At 49.2% G+C, this 20,496-nt stretch overlaps 1 protein-coding gene across 1 annotated transcript in view; it reads right to left on the bottom strand.

Moving 5' to 3' along the window:
• The window catches only part of cntn5 (contactin 5), a 119,742-nt gene that overhangs the window by 7,745 nt on the left and 91,501 nt on the right, over positions 1-20,496 (bottom strand). The window contains exons 12-18 of the mRNA XM_086164245.1: positions 18,504-18,648; positions 13,155-13,282; positions 10,810-10,997; positions 10,232-10,352; positions 9,331-9,489; positions 6,165-6,314; positions 3,166-3,236 (exon numbers count right to left, since the gene is read on the bottom strand). Of these exons, the coding sequence (XP_086020371.1) occupies positions 3,166-3,236; positions 6,165-6,314; positions 9,331-9,489; positions 10,232-10,352; positions 10,810-10,997; positions 13,155-13,282; positions 18,504-18,648 (962 nt within the window). The remainder of the gene's footprint in view (positions 1-3,165; positions 3,237-6,164; positions 6,315-9,330; positions 9,490-10,231; positions 10,353-10,809; positions 10,998-13,154; positions 13,283-18,503; positions 18,649-20,496) is intronic.

The raw sequence follows: 20,496 nt of genomic DNA, 5'->3' as shown, positions 1-20,496 counted from the left end.
ACATCCCGGATTTATGATCCCCGAGATTCAAGGTTAATCGTTATCGCACGCCTCTCCGCCGGGACCGAATTTCACATTCAGGACGTCTAAATCACCGCCTGCGCCCGACCCGGGAATCGGACGCCCTCCTCTGAGCTTCGTCAGCACATTTTTTTTTTTGCATAATAGCGACCGAAGTGTGCCCTCGCACCGGGAGGCCTTTAAATCACGCTCGGTTGGCTCCCCTGGTGGCGGCCCGTGGAAGGGAAAGCGCCGAGATCGCGTCTGGATAAAGTAAAAATACAAGTTTGATAGTTCCAAGATCACATCGGACAAAGACGAATTGGCCTCGGATGATAATCAAATCTTATTGATTTCATTTCAAAGCGCCGCATTTGTTGTAATAATGCGTTTATTTCATTCCCGGCTGCAGCCATGACTCAGCATCCCTGAGGTCGATTAGGGTAATTTTTTTTTCGGCTTATCCCGTGTGGTATTACGATAAACACCTCCGATTTCTGGTCCTGCAAAGCAGTAATACCCCAGTAGACCGCAGCGGGCATCCATTTGTTTACTCCTTTGTCTCTCCTGGAGTGAACGTGGAGAAATGATAGAATCGCAATCATTATAGGAAAAAAAAAAGAGCGATTCTACCTGTGATTGGCTGCCGCTGCTAAACCCTTTGACGCGCAAGAACGAGACTTGTAAAATCAAATTTTTCCTCAGGTGTCACCAAAGACTCCAGACACTAGAAAACAACTCGAGGATGTTTTGCCCAATTTTAGAGTCGGCAGAGTTGACAGGAGACAGCGTTTGTTTTTAGCAATGGGTGTGGTGAGTTGGGGGCAGTACGCCCTCTGCTACCCAGTAGCCACGGCCACTGTCATTGACTAGCCAAGCTCATTGTCCCAAAGTAGCCACAACGGTTGTCTGCAACTACACAACTGTGCCCGACTACCCTACGGTAGCACACTGTTCCAAACTACCCAAATGGACTGTCTCCCATTAGCCACTTCCACTCTCCAACTAGCCACTAGCCAATATCTCCTGCATGGATATAGCCAACCCAGCCATGCCCAGTGTTCCCAACAAGCTGAGACCACCGCTCTCATCTAGCCACGTCCGATATCCCCATGCATCCGAACCCACTGTCACCAAAAATCACTTCCACAATTAGTAAAGTCCACTGTGCTCAACTAGACCTGCACACTGTTCCAAACGACCTCAATGAACCACTTCCACTCTCCGACTTGCCAATCTGCTATATCTCCAACTTGCCAAGCCCACTACCCGGACTGGCTGAGCCTGCTGTCCCCAGCCATACCCAGTGTTCCCAATAGGCTGAGACCACTGTTCCCATCTGACCATGTCTAATGTTCCTAAATAGTCACACCCAATGTCCTCGACTCTCCATGTCCACGGTCCCCATGTTTACGAACCCAATGTCCCGAGCTAGCCACTTGCCTCTTTCCTCAACCAGCCGCACACTATGTGCCCAAGTGGACTGTCCTCAATTAGCCACTTCCACTCCCCAACTAGCTTGACCCCAATATCCCCAACTTGCCAAACCCGCTTCCCCGACTAGCCGAACCTGCTTTCCCCTAGTGGCCATACCCAGTGTGCCCAAAAAGCCGAGACTACCGCTCCCCAATAGTCGTGCCCAATGTCCCCAAATGGCCAAGTCCACTGTTCCTAACTAGCCGAGCCCATTGTTCCCAACAAGGCACCCCCGCTGTTTCTAACTATGCGACCAGCCACGACCACTGTCCCCGACTAGCCATGCTGCGAGAATAAAGCTAGTATTGAGCTAAGCCGATGCGATGTAGCTGCGGGGAAACATCACATGTAAACAGAGGAACAGAAAGAACTAAGACCCGGTGGTTGTTATCATGTCCGCTTCTTATTAGAATCAAACACAGTCGCCTGGAGCAAAGAACTTTCCTTGCTTTCGATAATCTCTCCGACCGAGTTAAAGTTGTGGGAGTTCTGGCGCTCATGACCTCCCGCGCTCCCTGCGCACGGACAAATGTCATCCGTCTTCTTCTGCCACTTAAATAAACCTCCCTCGGAGGCTCATCCTCCCATCGCTTCACCCCTGGAAACTTTCCCTTCCCCGACGGCTCCCGTGGAGACGACAGCCGAGCGCGACCCGCCGGTCCTCGCCACGTCTTTTAAAATTTAGACCACTTCCTTCGGGAGCCGTCGCCTTGCGCCCCCCCTGCCTCTGACATGTATTCCCAAGTATCAAGAAGGATTTTAATAAACAGCCCGAGCCGAAGCGACCTCTGCGCGATTATCTCGCGCTCACCTGCCGGATTTATTACCGGAAGATGGCGGCGGCCATGATGGTTTCGGCGGGCGAAAAGAATTCGACATCGGGGGGGGGGAGGAGGGGCTATTCGTCTCAGAAACTGTGCGCGGGGCCCGTAAATGTCCTCGAGTTTTTCACCTTAATGTTTCCCTCGTCTCGGGAGCGATATTTCAGTCTAATGAAACCCAAAAAGGTTCTCAACTGCCGATAAATGCAAAACAAGGGGACGAAAAAAAAAGGGTGAAAATCGTCAGTCAGCTCTTTTTTGCAGGACGGCGGCACTCAGAGGTGCAAAATAAAAAGGCCTTTACGTAACTCCGCGCAAACGCCTTCGCCGGGTCAAAATGAAACGCCCGACTTCCCGACGAGTAGGAGGAGGTGAACGGGAAGCGGGGAAGGGGCGGCCAACACGACTGGCGTCGCGGCTATAAGAGCCCGAAGTCGCAGACGGGGCCGGCGATGCAAATGAGGCGCAAATTACAACGTGTTTGAAAACACAGCTGCCCTGCTTCCCCCACCTCTCGCGCTGCTCGTGCTATTTTTTGCATCCGACGCCTTGTAAGCTGGACGTCAAATAAATGCGCGCGGCGCTCCCGGTCGCGGGAACCGGCCTGGAGGCTCGTCCGTGGCTTTTAAAAAAAAAAAAAAAAAAAAAAAAAATCACCTCAATTGACCGGCGGCTGGATATTCTATTTCTGCGCGTTGTTTATTCAAAAGATTAAACGGTAGAATCCATTAAAAAAAAAAAAAAAAAAAAAAAGGACTCGAAAGTCGTGGTTATTGAAATTTAAATAAAGACGTCCTCATACGGGACAAAAAAAACAAAAAAAACAATGGCATTTGCTAATCAGGTGTTATAATAACACAGGTCTCACCTCCCAGGAGATGACCAGCTCGTGCCTGCGGCCGTTTCCTCCGCTGACGTTTGCCGGCGCCACCGACGGGACTTTGGGGGAGGAAAATAATATTTTTAGTCACATGCATTCATTCATTATGTATACAGTTTATCCTGCAATTATGGGCGGGGTGGCTGCCGCTAGCCCAGCTGTCACCGGACCAGAGGACGTTTACCTTTGCGACCAGTCGCCACATAGATATCGTACATCGGTTAAACACATCTGGACGATTTCTCCAATGAGAATGGTTGCATGTTTTTGGACTGTTGGAGAACCTCGAGGAACCCCCGGCAGAACCTCGGAGAACATGGAGACTCCACGTAGAAGCTCTCCTTGAGGCTGAAGCGCTAACGGCCACCATGATAAAATGAAAGCTAACTTTCAAAAGGGAACTTAGAAGCTGTCCTGCAATGTCAGCGAGACAACCGGACCTCAAATGTTGTTCGCCACGATTGTTAATTACTTCGAGGGGACGTGGCCGGTGAAAAATAATATAAAATAAAGTAAATACAAAGAGCTGTTTGACAGGCCGAGCCTCTGTAAATAGCCTCGGTGAAGAGGCGCGCTTCCCTCGCTGGATTTTCTGAAAACGCCGAATGCCGACTAGGTTTTTGGCCCCGGGTTTTTAACAGGATGAACCAAAACACTCCACTTATTGAAATTCACGTTTCCAGCCAACACCCCCCCCCCCCCCCCCCCTGCTTTTTTCTGCTCCATTAAAATGGAATAAGGCAACAAGGGGCGCGAGACGCCAGGCGGCACGACGGGTGGCAGCTAATCTCTCCGGGGGCGGCGAGTTCATTATGCAGCCGGGATTCTGACTGATCACCTGGATTTACACAAGAAGCGCTAACAGGTCAAATGTACCTGCAGCTGCCACCTTCTTTCAGGGAAATACTGGAAACAACACAAATTTAGCTTTTCCTGAGAGCGTACCAGAGGGTCGGGCACTCGGGTACGCAGGTTGTCTGGTAGTTAGGTCGTCGGGTAGCGATGCAGTCGGGTAGTCAGCTGGTGAAACGGTAACCTCGTCAAGTGGTCAGTTGGTCGTGCAAACTGTCGGTAAGGTAGTCAGGTGGTGATGTCGTTAGTCAGGTAGTCAGATGGTAAGGTAGTCCATTGGTGGCTGGTCAGGTGGTCGGGCAGTGTAGCAGTCAGGTAGTGAAGTGGTCAGTTAGTCAAGTGGTCAGTTGGTCATGCAAACTGTTGGTCAGAAGTCGGGGGGTGATGTTGTTAGTTGGTGAGGTGGTCAGATGGTCTGGTAGTCAACTGGTGACTAGTCAGGTGGTCAGGCATTGCGGCCGTCAGTTAGTGCGGTGGTCGGTTAGTCAAGTGGTCAGTTGGTCATGCAGTCAGGAAGTCCAATGGTTGTGTTGTCGGGTACTCAGATGGTTGGCTGGTCAAATGGTGACATAGTCAGGTGGTCAGTTGGTCAAGTAAACAGGCAGTCAGGTAGTCAACTGGTGACTTGTCAGGTGGTCGGGCAGTGGAGCAGTCAGGTAGTGCGGTGGTCAGTTAGTCAAGTCGTAAATTGGTCATGCAAACTGTTTGTCAGGTAGTCAGGTGGTGATGTAGTTAGTTTGTCAGGTAGTCAGATGGTCAGGTAGTCAACTGGTGACTAGTCAGGTGGTCGGGCAGTGTGGCAGTCAGGTAGTGCAGTGGACAGTTAGTCAAGTGGTCAGTTGGTCATGCAAACTGTCGGTAAGGTAGTCAGGTGGGGATGTCGTTAGTCAGGTAGTCAGATGGTAAGGTAGTCCATTGGTGGCTGGTCAGGTGGTCGGGCAGTGTAGCAGTCAGGTAGTGAAGTGGTCAGTTAGTCAAGTGGTCAGTTGGTCATGCAGTCAGGAAGTCCAATGGTTGTGTTGTCGGGTACTCAGATGGTTGGCTGGTCAAACGGTGACATAGTCAGGTGGTCAGTTGGTCAAGTAAACAGGCAGTCAGGTAGTCAACTGGTGACTTGTCAGGTGGTCGGGCAGTGGAGCAGTCAGGTAGTGCGGTGGTCAGTTAGTCAAGTCGTAAATTGGTCATGCAAACTGTTTGTCAGGTAGTCAGGTGGTGATGTAGTTAGTTTTTCAGATAGTCAGATGGTCAGGTAGTCAACTGGTGACTAGTCAGGTGGTCGGGCAGTGTGGCAGTCAGGTAGTGCAGTGGACAGTTAGTCAAGTGGTCAGTTGGTCATGCAAACTGTCGGTCAGAAGTCGGGGGGTGATGTTAGTTGGTGAGGTAGTCAGATGGTAAGGTAGTCCATTGGTGGCTGGTCAGGTGGTCGGGCAGTGTAGCAGTCAGGTAGTGAAGTGGTCAGTTAGTCAAGTGGTCAGTTGGCCATGCTGTCGGGAAGTCCAGTCTTTGTGTAATAAGGTAGTCAGATGGTTGGCTGGTCAAACGGTGACATAGTCAGGTGGTCAGTTGGTCATGTAAGCAGGCAGTCGGGAAGTCAAATGGTGTAGTAGTTAGGTAGTCAGGTAGTCAAGTGGTGACATAGCCAGGTGGTCATGTAAATAGGTGGTCAGGTATTCAGGCGGTCAAATGGTGACTAGTTAGGTGGTCAGAGGGTCAAATGGACATTTGGTCATGCAGTCAGGTGGTCAGGAAGTCTGGTGTTTGTGTAGTCAAGTGGTCAAATGGTGATGTAGTGAGGTGGTCCAGTTAGAACATCAGGATCTGTATCTAAACCTAACCAAAAAAAAAAAGTGGAGTTAGTACTGATCCTCCAACCAATGCTGCACCTCAAAACAGATGCTTCTAGAGGTTTGTCAAAAAATGACCAGAAAGGGTTTGCCTAACGCATCGGTATCTGGCGCAGTCTTGGGAGCGAGACAGGGATTCAGGTATTCGGGTCTTCGCTAGGCCAGGAATCAAGTGCTCAAGTATTCCTGTCAAAGCTTCCTTTCAAATTTACCGCTGAATAATCAGTAAAATCTGTACCCTGTATTTAAATAAAGAAGGGACAACAAATGCAGTTCCTCTCGTTCAGTCACCTGCTTCTTTGGTCCTGACTCCTCTGGACGGTGCGCTGGGATCCCCGGTCCCGATGGCGTTGCTGGCCACCACCCTGAACTCGTACTCCACCCAGGGGCTGAGCTCCACCGCCATGGCCGACTCCATGTCGCCCGTCACCATCTCGGGATCTGCGGACCAGAGAAGGGTTCCGGAAGATTCTGGATAAAGAGCCTGGACCCGGAGGGCTGGATACCACATCTGATCCTTCACAACTACATTAATAGGCGTTTCATCGCCGGCGAACGTCCGAAAAGGAAGAAGCCTTTGAAACCGCGGCAATTAAAAGAGTGTCAAAGCCCCCAAAAGATGGGAAAAGCACCGGAAACTTCTTTCTTTCTCCCGTAAATTAGACGATGATGTTGTTACAACCCAGCCACAGCTGCTCATATGATCTCTTTCTTTGTTCTAAGCTGGCGTTCTGTCCGACGGCTATAAACAACGGGTGCTCCTTCTCAGCCGGCGCCGTTTCACGCCGCCCTCGGTGCCGCCGCTGTCTCGGCACGCCGGTGCGTCAGGTGTCCAAAACAATACCCTGCACACTCTTAGCGCCGGTCGGCCTCCGAAAACAAGGACGCTGGGTTTCGGCCTACTTTCACGGCGGCTCCCGGCGACTGATGACGTCTCAATAGAGATTCAGCCATGAATCTGAACACCCCGAAATCAGGCTTGGGCGAAATTAATCGTTGTCGGCAAACACCGAAGGCAAGCGCAGCGCTTGGGTTCAGATGGAGATTTTTGAAAAGGACGAAACGGGGCTACCGGCGAGTTAACTCGGGAGTAGCCTCAAATCTGCCCCTCTGCTTCCGTTCAAGAAGAAAATGAAACACCAGACTGGAGTTTAACCAGTAGATCTCAAACGACCCGACAACCAATCGAGCTTCACCGCACCGGCTGATCTCCATGTGCACCTCCGCAAAAATACGCCGCTCAAAAAAAATAAAGGGAACACTTAAAAAACACATCCTAGATCTAAATGAATGAAATATTCTTATGAAATACTTTGCTCTTTACACAGTTGAATGCGCTGACAACAAAATCACACAAAAATGATCAATGGAAATCAATTGTATCAACCCATGGAGGTCTGGATTAGGAATCACACTCCAAATTAAAGTGTAAAAACAAACTCCAGGCTGATCCAACTTTGATGTAATGTCCTTAAAACAAGTCCAAATGAATGTGTGTTGCTTCCTGAGTGGACACTATGATTTCACACAAGTGTGACTGACTTGGAGTTACATTGTGTTGTTCAAGTGTTCCCTTTATTTTTTTGAGCAGTATATTTGGGGAGTTTTGCGCGTGGGAAGCTGATGTACCGCGGGTGCCCAGTTGAGCTGAAACCCCCCGTCCCGCTAGTTAGCTTAGCCTGACGGATACAAGTCTAAGGGTTCTCAGATCCCTCGTCCCTCGGGACGTCAAAGTCCCACTTCGGTGTTTCAACAAAGGAACATCTTCTGAGGAAATAGACGTGAGACGCTTTATTCATCAAAGACCTAGCTTAGGAATAAAAGGCGAGCTAATCACCTCATACGGGAAATGATGTGATGGGTTTTAATTGCATTTTACATGATCTTATGTGATATGACAGTCCAAGAACATTCGCCACGATCTCGTCTGGAACTGACGTCAGCGTTTTTTCATAATGTATGAACGACAGCGTCACATGGTCGCGCCGGGGAGCGACTGCGAGTTTTGCGTTCAATGATTTAGCAAAAAGAAATTCCCAGCTGGAAATAATAAAGTGGGCTGAGTCGAAGGCGAAGACTTTGTTCCGTGTCGAGAACTAGAACTAAGTTCTTTTTGGCATTTCCTTCTCTGCGCAAAAAAATCGGGCGCAAAAACGGCGGCGAAGTCCTCGGAGGTCCCGCCCACGTGACGCAAGCGCCGAGCATCGTGAGAATCCGATACTGGCCTTCGCTAGTTTGTCTCAAACGGGTTCCTCTGTGCGCGACGTCCAGAATTGCTAACGTTTGCTTATCTTCAAACATCCTCAAAGCTACCCGCTGCTCTATAACCTTCTGCGCTAGCACCCCTTTTGCACGAACCACGTCCACGTCACAATTCCAACCAATCGCGCAATGCTTTTTTCAAGCGGGGCGTCAAGGACTCGCCCACAAAGACCAGAACCTTCTGCACCCTCCAAACCGGTAACGTCCACACGAGCCTCAGTTCATGAGGTCCAACAGGTTGAGCTCCTTTGTTTAGCTTCATCGATCCAGGTAATCCAACAAAGTCGAACGACATAACGACCCCCCTTTGCACCGAGCTTCTGCAGATCCACTCGCTCAGACTCGCCAAAAACCCTGGCGGTTATAGTTGCAAACTCGCAAGTCATTAAAACTGAAACATCTGAACGTCCTCAAGTGTAGAAACTCATGTCCGGCGAGGTTTCGACCAGAATTCACCACGACTCGTATGGCCGAGTCCTCGTTCAAGGTCCTCATTCTGTTCTGGCAGCTTTAAAACTCTTAAGAGCTCAGAAGGCGAGAAGAAAAACGAAGAAAAAAAAAAAACAAACAAAAAGCGGCAGGAAAATGGGACTCCGAGGCGTCTCGGCAGGCGGTAAACGGACGCGAAGCCCGGCTAATCGCACAGGACGAGGTGAGAGATCTCACGGGGTTTCCCGTCCTATCACGGGTCGGATCTGGAAGACAGACAGCGGCGCAGCTGCAGATTACTGTCAATTTCATTACGGCCGAGGCGCCGCCAAAACCCGACTCCGCCGGCCGAAATAAACCGACACGTCTTTTAATTGCATTCCATTTGTGGTTTACTCTAACCGACTCGGAGGGTAGCATCCGCTAATTAATTCCCTGAGTGGCGTGAAATAGCCGACACTGAGCGTCCGTCCTCGTCCGTCCGTCCGGCCGGGTTTGCCAATCACCGAGATAGCGACTCCGCCGTGGGGATATTAGAAAAACGAAGAACGCCGGTTTCCAATTCGTCCGATAAAGACATGCGTTGCGGGCGCGCGGACGTCGCATGATGATCCCCCCCTCCCCCGCTGTTATCTTTAGCTAGCGGTACCTTTGATTTGCCGATTAGCAATTCCGCGGGCGTCCGAGATCGAGCCCCGTGTTTATGAAAGCGCGTTAACCTCCCGGCCCGCGGCGGCGGGGCGGCCGCTCGCTCCTCATCGATTACCTGTTTTTACCGTCTGCCAGCCTAATGAGAAGGGGCTGCGGGCCTGCAGGTTATAAGCGCCGATGGGGCTGTGGTTGTCCAGGCCACGGGTCCAAGACAGCGTGGCGGTCGAATCCGTGATCTCCTCCACGATCACCACCCCGGGGGGTCCGGGGGGACCTGGCGGGAACAGCGGGGTTAGCGTGGGGGAAGAAGGGATCCGATTTCCTTTTCCCCGGCCTCCTCCCCGTCGCGGCGCTCAGTCACCGGGAACTGTTGTGATATCATACAGCCTGCGGTGTCACAATATTTCGCTCTGATAGCGACGGAAATGAAAGACGTTCTAAACTGGAGCTGACGCCGGATCCGTTGCGGCGGATTTCATGCTGACGAGGGGATGCTTTTTTGTTTTCTTTTTGTTTTTTGTTTTTTTTTTTCTGGCGCTCGGCGGCGGTTTGCCAGCCCCGCCGAGCGTGACGGCGCGGCAGACCTGTGTTTTAATACGCCAAACATATGTTTGCCGCACTCCTCTGAAGTAAATGGAATCTGCAAGTGCAGCAGACGTGGGAGGAGACTCCAGGGGGAACAGCTGTAAATGAAAAGATGGCAGCTGGTGTTCTCAATGAAAACTGATGTACTGTGTCCACTCAAAGTGCCCTCGAGAAGGTTGCGCCCCGAGATTGATTTTGCACCCAGTGACTCCGAGGGGCGCGTTCCTGCGCCGAACGGTATGCACCGAGGGTACGCTCCAGAATTAATCCGGCGCGAAAGTAGTCATTCAGCCGTACAACCCTCGTCGGTTGTTTGGGTTTACAGTTCTGTCAAGTCTGCTCGTGATATCAGAGCTCGGGAGTTTCCGTCAAAAGGGTGCGCCTTTGGGGAGGAGGGGCGGTACCTCTTGTCGATGTTCCCCGCAGCTCACCTCGCACCAGGAGCTCGGCCTCGGCGAGAACGGTGTCGGCGCTGGTCTGGGCCCGGCACCCGTACTTCCCGGCGTGCTTCAGCAGAATGCTCCGGATCATCAGGTCCACGGTGGACGACTGCTGCGGGAGTCGGGAGAAAGGGGAGAGTTTGAACCGGCCCTGAAAACGGCGCGGCGCCTTTTACAACTCGCGCGGCTTCGGAGATTACCGGCTAATTCTGGCTCTTGCTCGCCGCTAAATTCTCCGACTACCTGTATTTTCTCCGAGAGAAGCGCCCGAGGCAAGACTCCCGCTCTGCAGGCGGCCCTTTGCTACCGGCCCCGACTTAAATTACAAACCACGCATCCGGTCGGACGCTCAGGACGGGGGTTTCTTCATCAATTTATTTACTCCTTAACAGAAAAGAAGGTTGGCGACACGAATCCGACACCGTTTGATTTCTACTTCCTGCTACGGCTGGTGGATTATGAAAGGCGCCTGAGGTGACGCCTTCCAAAACACAACAGCAGGAAAAGGTCAAATCTAGGCGGATGACACGGAAATACATGTCCGTGTCCAAGACCTCCCTCTTCCTTACTCTGGCTCTCGCCGTCTGGATGTATTCGAAGTGGCTGCCGTCGTGGCGGAAGTCGATGGGCCTCTGGTTGAAGAACCACTGGAAGGCCACGTCCAGCGAGGTGTCGTGCACGGCCCTGCAGCTCAGCACCACGCTCTCGCCCACCGTCACCTCCACCCGGCTCGGGCTCAGCTCCACACGCATGGCCTCTGCAAGCACAAAGCTGCTGCACTGTCACCTCAGGCTAACCCACGGCGAGCCTCGAGCGGCGGCGTTTCGCCCAGGACAACCGTCCGTCCCCTCCCGGATTAAAAGAGCAGAACTCACTCACCTTCGTGTCCAGGAGGAAGCAATGAAGTTAACTTCCTGTTCCAACAGACAGCGGCTTCCCAAACTCCAGAAAGAAGCTGCACCCAAATCCAACTGTGGCTCTAGCGTCTAGAAAATTCCCGTTTGACGGAGTTGCTACTTGGTGCGGAAACGGGATGATTAGCATCGTCCATACGTCCCGGGTTCGTTTTTTTTTTTTTTTTTCCCCTCCAATCCGCTGTTTGTTTCGGGGGCAAATGTTACCGGGCAACGACTCCGCAATCGCGCTCGGCCGTTCGGCTAGCGACATCGTCGGAGTTTATGCGAAGCCGCGGGCAGAAAAATCCAGCTTTCAGGCCTGTGACATTTTTGGCTCGCTTTGAGGGGATTGTGTTGCCATGGTTACTTCATCGTTACTATCACGTTCTTGTCAACATCTTCTTCTTGGGACTTGAATTTCTTCTCTTGAAGATGTTCCTCCCCTCATCTGTGAGGCTTCTTCACTGCTAATGACATGCGGGGAGTTATCGGATATAACCGCGGGTTGTTTTGCTAATGGGAGTGCCGTTTGTTGGGGACACCTCCATTAGCATTAGCATTAGCATCAACCCTTCAAGACAGGGGTGTCAAACTCATTTTCATCGAGGGCCACATCAGCATAGTGGTTGCCCTCAAAGGGCCACATGTAACGGCAACAGTGTAAATGTAACAAAATGTAATGTGAAATAAATGTAACTACTCCTTAATGTTAAATAACTGTTAATGTTTTACTCATTCAAATCCAAAATGATACATATGCATTCCCATCTTTCTTGAAACAGCCTTCCATCTGCATCAACTTTTCTCTCCCTGGACATTTAGGGACCATTGGAATTTTTATTTCCACTTGAAAATTGCATCGACGTGGATAAACTGCAATCTAACGGCGTCACCTAGCGGGTAGCGTGACTTGTGGGAAATGTAGTTTATGGTCAATGCACATGTTTGACTTATTTATTTTAACACAATCAGACCTTTTTAGACGGTCTCGCGGCCCACATTTTGCCGCGGGCCTTGAGTTTGTCACAAGTGCCTTAAGACCTAGTTTCTGATGATCAACAAGCCACCATTACCTTGACCCTCCCAAAACCCTGGGAGTCAGAAACTCCCCACAGGTCATTAGAACTGAAGAACCCTCTTGGGCTGAAACGTCTTCGAGTGAAGAAATGCAAGTCCAGTTGCCACGACGAGATGATTTCGACAATAATCAACCGAGACCTGGATGACTGAGAACCTCCGCAGACCAACCATGTGAGCAGCACATGTATTGTCCTGAAGCTTAAACAGGGATCTCCCTGTAAACAAAGGCCTGAGAATCACTACAAGATTTAACACGGGCGCGTCGGCACATTGGTTAGCGTGTCCGTTAGCCGTCACAGCAAGACGGTCCCTGGTTGGATTCCAACTTTCTATGTGGCCTCTCCCCGGGATCCACGTTTCCCCAACAGTCCAAAACATGCCGGAGGTTCACTGGAGACACAAAATTGTCCAGAGGATTGATGTTTCTCGCCCATGGTCCATCCCAAAGGGTCCTCACCCAGAGACAGCTGCAGTGGGCTCCTGCACCCGAGCGGTTCGGCTAGTGGACCACGAAGAGGCTCCACGCTTCTTGTTCCCTTGTTTCCTCACAACGCACTCAAGGTAGCCTGGAAACTTTCCTCGTTTCTCGGCTTCGGCGCGGACCATGAGTGGACCCGAGGGCCGACGCCGCGCCGGTCCGGCGACGCCTTTCCTAGACAACAGGCGCCGAAGTCCTGCTCCGTTTCTCCGGCGCCCGGACGTTGTGTTTTGAAAGGTTGAAAATGTGTTTATAGCGCCGCGCCCTCCTCTCCGTGTCCATCCTTGTAAAAATGATTCCCCTGACGCGAGCGCCCTCGTTCACGGTGACCAAGCGCAATAAATTCCTCGGCACCTGCGCTTTGGCGGGGGTCGGGGCAGATGCGACATCGGGGAGTGTTTACCGGTGTCCGATTTGTGCTAATTTGGCAGAAAATAAAGGCGCCTCGGGCATCACTTACCTTTTACCCACAGTATGGCCGTCAGCTCTGCAGAGCCCAGCTGATTCTCCGCCCTGCACACGTAGTTCCCCTCGTCGGCCCGGCTGGAGTTGACGATCCTCAGGGTGTTGTTCCGCAGCAACGCCATCCTGCGATAGACGGACGCGCAAAGCGTTAGCGCCGAGACCGACCGAAGGACGTCAAACCGACGGCTCATTTACACCCGGGGTAAAAACAGTGGGATTCCCGTGGAAAAAAAAAAAAGCAACATCGATGCACCTGCTTTCAATTAGCGCGCTATTACCACCCAGGTGGATCGTGAAATAACACAGCTGCGGGGGACGCCGAGTCGAGAAAACGGCGTTCGGCGTTTACGGATATAAGCGCCCTCCTCTCCGGCTGCCGTTTCCAGTCCGGATCAATGAACAATTTAAATATGCTAACAGACCCAATTTGCTGATAGCATTAAACCGGCCCTTCTTGAATGGGGATTAACAAAGATGCAAGATACAGATTAAGATAAGGAAGGACACACACACACACACACACACACACACGTCATCCACTTGTGTTGACATTGATGTCAAGAACGAAGGCGGAGTAGCGTGCTACATCTGCGCCTGTGCTCTCGAAGGAATAACATAGAAATAGATATAAATACACAATGCCTTATTTCGGCATACGTTACGATGAATTCTGGGTAAAATTCCTTATTCGTTTGCGCCTCATCGGCCGTGAGGCGCAAACGAATAAGCCTGACAAACTGTAACCGCGGCGAATATGAGGCAGGAGCTGTCAAACCCCCGAGATGTGAATATCGGGGAAGGGTTCTCCTGGGAAACACAAGTGTAATAGAAGTGAGGGGAAAAAAAAAACAAAACAAACAAACTGGTAAACACAGCGTCTGGATTCATAAGTAGGCTCTTATCCAACCGAGAGACAGCGGCGGCTTTCGACGCGACCTGCCGTGGATCACGCATTTATATGACATTGGTGTTCAGCGGAAGAAAAAACATATCATTTGTTTTGAACGAATCACAGACTCGGAATCCAGTAATTATTTCCAGGCGTTTAAATTTGCGCGCCGCTCCTTCATCGCGAAAGGACGAAAAGGACGAAAAGGACGAAAACCCCCGACGGTGAGGTCACGCGACGCTCGGACGTCGGAATTTTGAATTTCGAATTTCAAACCGACAATCGCGGAAAACAACGGTTTCTTTCGCAGACCTCCCCAAATGACGGAGTTTTTGTTTTAATTCTCCGGAGAGGGCCGGATCCCTTCGGGTCCGCCACGTTCTGTCAGACTAATGGGATTAATGCTTTCTGTTTAAGAGACAAAAGCCCCGGACATTAGCGGAAATCCATGTTAATTACAAACCTTCATTAAGTCAGCACAGCTGTCAATGGCAGATAAACGCGGCGCCGCTTCGATTCCTCGTCGTGACGTCCCGTCCACCAATAAAACTCCCGGCTTCACAAAAGCTAATGTCAGGAAATCGTTGGGGAGAGTCACCCTGGCTGAGACCTCAGAACGGATGACTCCCTTTTGTTCATTTTGGCTTTTTTTTTTTTTTTAAACCCCCCCCTCGTCCCCCCCGAAGATAAAAATCACCGTCTTCCGGGGGGTCGATCTGCACTCGAGCGGCGACCCTGTCGACGGCCGGCTCACCGCGACATCCTCGGGACTCTAAACAATCTCGGTCTGACGAAATCGTTTCCGATTCTGACGCGAGAAAAAAAAAGAACCGAGGAAGGATCCATTCGTCGTATCTTTATCTCAGATCTCAAATTTGGGCGATTTGGGGTCTAAATGAACATCCTGGATGTTTTTCGGGCGACAGAGTCGGAATCCGACCGGGAACCTCGTTGGGCCGCAATTTGTAATAACGCATTTTGTAATAAACGTCCGAAATGTGATAACTTTTTCATTTCATTTTGTAATAAACTGCCGCATTTTGTAAGAAATTTTGCCGCATTATGTAATAATTATTGCATTATTATTAATTAATACTATATTTCATTGTATTTCTTATTCTTCCTCCTTTCTACTATTATCTATTACTGTTATGTTTTTTACTTGAAACTGGCACAACAATTTCCTTCGGGATGAATAAAGTTGTTCTCATCTCATCATCTCATCTCATAAGTTATGACATTTTGAGAAGATTAGTACAAAATGCACTTTTTTATTCTCTAGGAAATGTAATAACATGGAATTTATAAAATATTCTCTGTTAATGCAACCTTTGAATAATGTACTGATAGCAAATGCTAAGTACTGCTACTAGGCTAATACAGTGATACTAATATGAGGCCTAGCTTTTACAAATACTTTAAAGTAAAATAAAATACAATAAACAAACAAATAAACTATGCTTTACAATTGTTATTACGTAATGCACCATGTTATTGGATCTTCTCAATATGTAATAACTTATTACATAATAGGGCAACATTTTTTACAAAATGCGTTGGGGCAGTTTATTACAAAATGCGGCTCTATTACAAAATGAAATGGAAAAAGTTAATACATTTTGGACGTTTATTACAAAATGCGGCTCAACAAACCTCGACCAACGGACGCGACGCGCAAAGTCTCCAAGTCGGACCAAACAGAGTCGTGGGCGCCTGATTAAAAATACAAAGGGTGTAAAATGAACGGATCAATGAGAAGAAATTGCCGAAGCGCGACCGTTCTGCACAAACCGCTCGCATAAATACCAGAATTGCAGAACAAGTCCTTTATCACATCTCTTTCCAAGGGTCGGTCGCCGATCGAGGGGCCGATGCGGTCGCGGCACGACTCGATTCGCGCGTTCCTTCCTCCGTCGGTGACGATACCTGCTGCTTCAGACGATGTCAACAGTTTGCTTGAAAAAGACGTCGGCGAGCGCGGCGCTCAACACCTGCCGTTTTCTATAAGCCTACCGAGCTAGCGAGGAGGCTACCGTCTTTCGTACGTTTAGCGCTGCGTTAGCGTCTGAAGAGACAGGCGACCTTCCCAGAGATGAGACTCATCAGCTATTATGGGCTGATCTGAGGTCATCGGAGGAGCCGCCGAAGATACGCCTCGCGGACGACTTCGCCGGTGTCCGACTCTGAGGACGACCCTTGACGAGAAAAATCGTTTAAAGCCGGGCGTTCGCGCCGAGCCGCCGGTCCTGGCGGGTTTTCTTTCGAAGGGTCGAAGGATGCCAGCAGAGAACCGCCGCTATCGGATTTCAGCCGGGTTTACGTTGATAAACATGTACCGCCGCGCTTGTTTATGAGAATTATAATTAATCCTTTATTAATTCCCGCGGGGGAATTGGTTTTCTGCAATTAACCCAACATGGATGAACCGCGAGCAGGAGGCTGCCGTCCAGCAGCGCCAGGGGGGGAGTTAGTTTGGGTTTTCGGTGTCTTGCTAAACAATACTTCGACGTACTGGGCCAAAGTATTTTATTTTATTATTTTAACAAGTATTTTCAATCAATATTGAATTTGAAAAACTTACTTATTCTTTTAATTTTTTTTTTTCTTTTTTTTTTTTTTTTCCAAAATACTTTCGCTACATTTACATTAATATACTGCTCAAAAAAATAAAGGGAACACTTGAACAACACAATGTAACTCCAAGTCAATCCCACTTGTGTGAAATCATAGTGTCCACTCGGGAAGCAACACAGATTCATTTTGACTTGTTTTAAGGACATTACATCAAAGTTGGATCAGCCTGGAGTTTGTTTTTACACTTTAATTTTGAGTGTGATTCCTAATCCAGACCTCCATGGGTTGATACAATTGATTTCCATGGATCATTTTTGTGTGATTTTGTTGTCAGCACATTCAACTGTGTAAAGAGCAAAGTATTTCATAAGAATATTTCATTCATTTAGATCTAGGATGTGTTTTTTAAGTGTTCCCTTTATTTTTTTGAGCAGTATATATTAAAATAACTAAAAAAAGGAAACATAAAATATAAAAAAATATCAATAAGTATATAATAGAAATAAAATGGCAATATTCAAATTGCAATTGTCAGTTTGTTCACCAAGTTGGCCCGCGCATTTAATAATATTGAATTAAATTAAATAAAAAAATAAATAATAAACATGCACTAGGAGGAGCCGGGAATCGAAGCAGGAATGTTTTGTTTTTAAGACGATTGCTTTAGCTCCTTGCTCTAGCTGCGCCGCCCCAAATTAAACAAAATAAAATCCCAGACTCTTTGCTTTCACCTTACCGACGGCGCCAATTTGTCCACATGCAGACGTCGTGCAACTCCGGTGAAAACCCACCGTCCGTGAAGATCATTTCGGAAATGCTTCCCGACAATCGGGGTCGACTCGGCGTCGGAAAACAAGCCAGCGGGGGGACGGCGTCCCGGGGCCGGCGCTTAAGTAACTCCTCTGCCAGTCTCGCGCCTTCTACCTCCCTGCAGACGGAGCTCTATCCAGTCAGACAATAACAAGATAAGGGCTGTTGAGCAGGTATGTCTGTCCCTCCCGGTGCCGCGGCTGCGCTGGAAAAATGGGATTTGCGAGGTTTGACAAATAACTCAAAGGTTTTATCGCGCGGCGGGGGAGGCCTCGCGTCGTGAATCATCATTTCGGGGCGACGCCGATCTCCATCAGTCAGCTCCGCCGACGTTCTCTTTAATAAGGAGAGGGGATCCGAAAGAAAGATTTCCCCCCGTTTTGCTCCGGTTTGGAAGAAAATAATAAAAAGGAAACCCCGCTGCGTTAAAAGACAGCCTGTTTGAGGGAGCGACGCGGCACAGATCCGATTATCCCCCGGCCGCCGGGGGCCGTCCGACGCCGGCGCCGTATCTGGGCTGATAAACAAAAGGTCCCGCTCCTCATCTGGAAAGGCGGGATTCTCCGCAGAGACGGATCATTTCTGCGGCGCCGCTACGCCTGATTGATGGACCCCCTGCTCCGCTCAGCCACCTCCGGGCGCAGCGGCCGAGAAACGTCGGCTCGTAAAAGATGATGCATCGGGGCGGCGCGTGAATTCCAAATACCGTCGCGGCGTCCGAGAGGAAGCGGGCGAAGCCTCCCGAGCCGCCCGCCGACCGACGGCGTTTGACTTGAGCCGCGCCACTTAATTCCGACTGTAATGAACCCGCGATTCGCTTCGACAATATTCGCTCACAGTTCCTCCGGAAGCCGAGACAGAAAGACGGGATTTGAATTCGCGGCGTGAAGGGAGTCGACATAAACGATACCGCGGGAGACCGGCTTCTTCCGGAGTTCCCGTTTATTCAGCCGGGCGATTAACTTCCCTTCGACACGTCGCATCTCACCAGAAACCGGCGAATCTGTGTTTAAAACGAACAAGTTTGCGTGGTTTCCCCGGAACCCGTGTGTCCGTCCTACGATCCGGTACCGTTTGCTGGGCTGGATCCTTCGGTCCCCTCGCCTCCAGGTGATGCGAGGTTTGGGCGACGCTCGCGGCTTGCACTCCAGGGACACGTCTTTCCCGAGAGTGGCGATCACCCGCACCGGGTTGGGGGCGAAGATGGGCGCCGACGCTGGGGAGGAAAAAAAAAAACAATTGGATAAAATAACATCATTAAAACAAAGGAAGCTCCAAAAAAAAAAAAACGCCATCGGGGTCAAACGTACCCGCTAACCAAAGCGTTGATTTTCAAGGTTAGCGGTTAGCATATTCTGGATTGGTTGTCTATCACAGGTGACCACCTGACCAGGTGATGCTCCGCAGCTTGCTCTATTCCAAAACCTTTATTTATTATGTCGTATCTATGTTTTTCTAGCACAGTGGGCAGCGGTTAGCGCTAACCGTTAGCGTTACCCCACATACATGCTACACTGTCCAGATGTTTGGTCGCATGTCTCTATTTGACCGCGTATTGGAAGAAATGGCGTTTGTGTGGATGTTCACCGGTATTTCCGCTGAATGCTAACTGAAGCTAATGCTAACCTAGTGTCCAAACTTTTTGCAAAGATGGCCATATTTGAAGAGGTGAAAATGTGCAAAGGCCGACCATTCAGCCAGATATTCTTTAAATCACTAACATTAAAATGCAAATGAACTATTTCATGATATCTTTTATTACAAAATGGCAAATCTAGTCAAGTTTCTTTCATATTTGAACACCTCATAAATTAAGGAAAAAGTCTGTCTGGGAAATAAAAAAAAAAAAAAGATTAAACATATCTACCGTATTTTGCGGAGCATAAGGCGCACCGCGTTATAGGGCGCAACATCAATGAACGGGTCTATTTTCATACACAAGGTGCGCCGCGTTAGAAGGCGCATGATAAAACATATGGCGTATAAAGTTTAGTCGAACTTTATTAATTTTATTCATCTCGCTCTCTGTTTGGTCGTCTTTACTCGGCGCAGTTCATCTGTTTGCTTCCTCCACCTCCGTATCATTGATTCATTCATGTTGAATTCTTTGGCGACTGCTCTTTTTCAATCATCTACCGCGTGACTGATTGCCTTGAGTTTTAATAATTCCGCTTCCTATCACAAAAAAATCGTCTGGCGGTCAGTAAGCGCAACAAGAGTTCATACATAAGGCGTGATTTTTGAGAAAATATATGGATTATAGTGCGGAAAAAAGGTTCGCAACGTTACATTTTATATTTTCCCTTTTAAATGCTCGCTATGAACTTCTAAATTCAAAACATGTGAACAGGAAAATAACACGAACAACAAGTAAACAAAAAGGAAAAAATGCGGTGTTTTTGCATTATTTCAATTTGGGACACAGATGAAAAATACAAATTAGGAAAACAGGCGAATTCAATTTTATTATTGGTTTTATAACAGGCTGCGGGCCGATGCAAATGTGAACACGTGCCGAATTCGGCCCGCAGGCCGGACTTTGGACGGCTTAGATCATAAAGATATTGAATGAATGAGAAGGAATGACAGCACGGGTGCATTCACATGCAGATTAGCCTGGAAGCTAGCTAGCGGTTGTATCTGTTTGTGGAGGTCAATCTTGAAGGTCACGTTACTAAGACGACTGAAGCGCTGGAGGTGAATCTCCAAGCGTCGGTCGGGGCGGAGGATCTGGACTCAGAGCGTGAATCACGTCGGAAGTCGCCCTCGCCCTTCATTCCTTCACCCAAATGATCAAATGTAGCATCGAACTTCCGGCCCTGCGTCACTTCCTTCTCCGTGAATCGCAGCAGAGATGCTTCGTCACAAGACAGCGGTAGAAAAACAAGAATTAAAAAAACAAAAAAAAAAAACATTGCAATTGGTTTAAACGAGGGTTTTGTTTTGTTTCGTATGTTGTGCTAAGATATATATTATGGATAAATAGATATATGTTTCTGGAGTTTGGGAGGAACATGGATAACATGGAGATTCCACGCAGAAAGGCGTGTAGTGTATTGCGAAT

The sequence above is a fragment of the Fistularia commersonii genome, chromosome 18 (assembly GCF_037954325.1).
Source record: "Fistularia commersonii isolate RoL2024-O1a breed Wild chromosome 18, RoL_Fcom_v1.0, whole genome shotgun sequence".
In the NCBI taxonomy this organism is placed as follows: Eukaryota; Metazoa; Chordata; class Actinopteri; order Syngnathiformes; family Fistulariidae; genus Fistularia; species Fistularia commersonii.
This window is presented reverse-complemented; position numbering and strand designations above follow the sequence as displayed.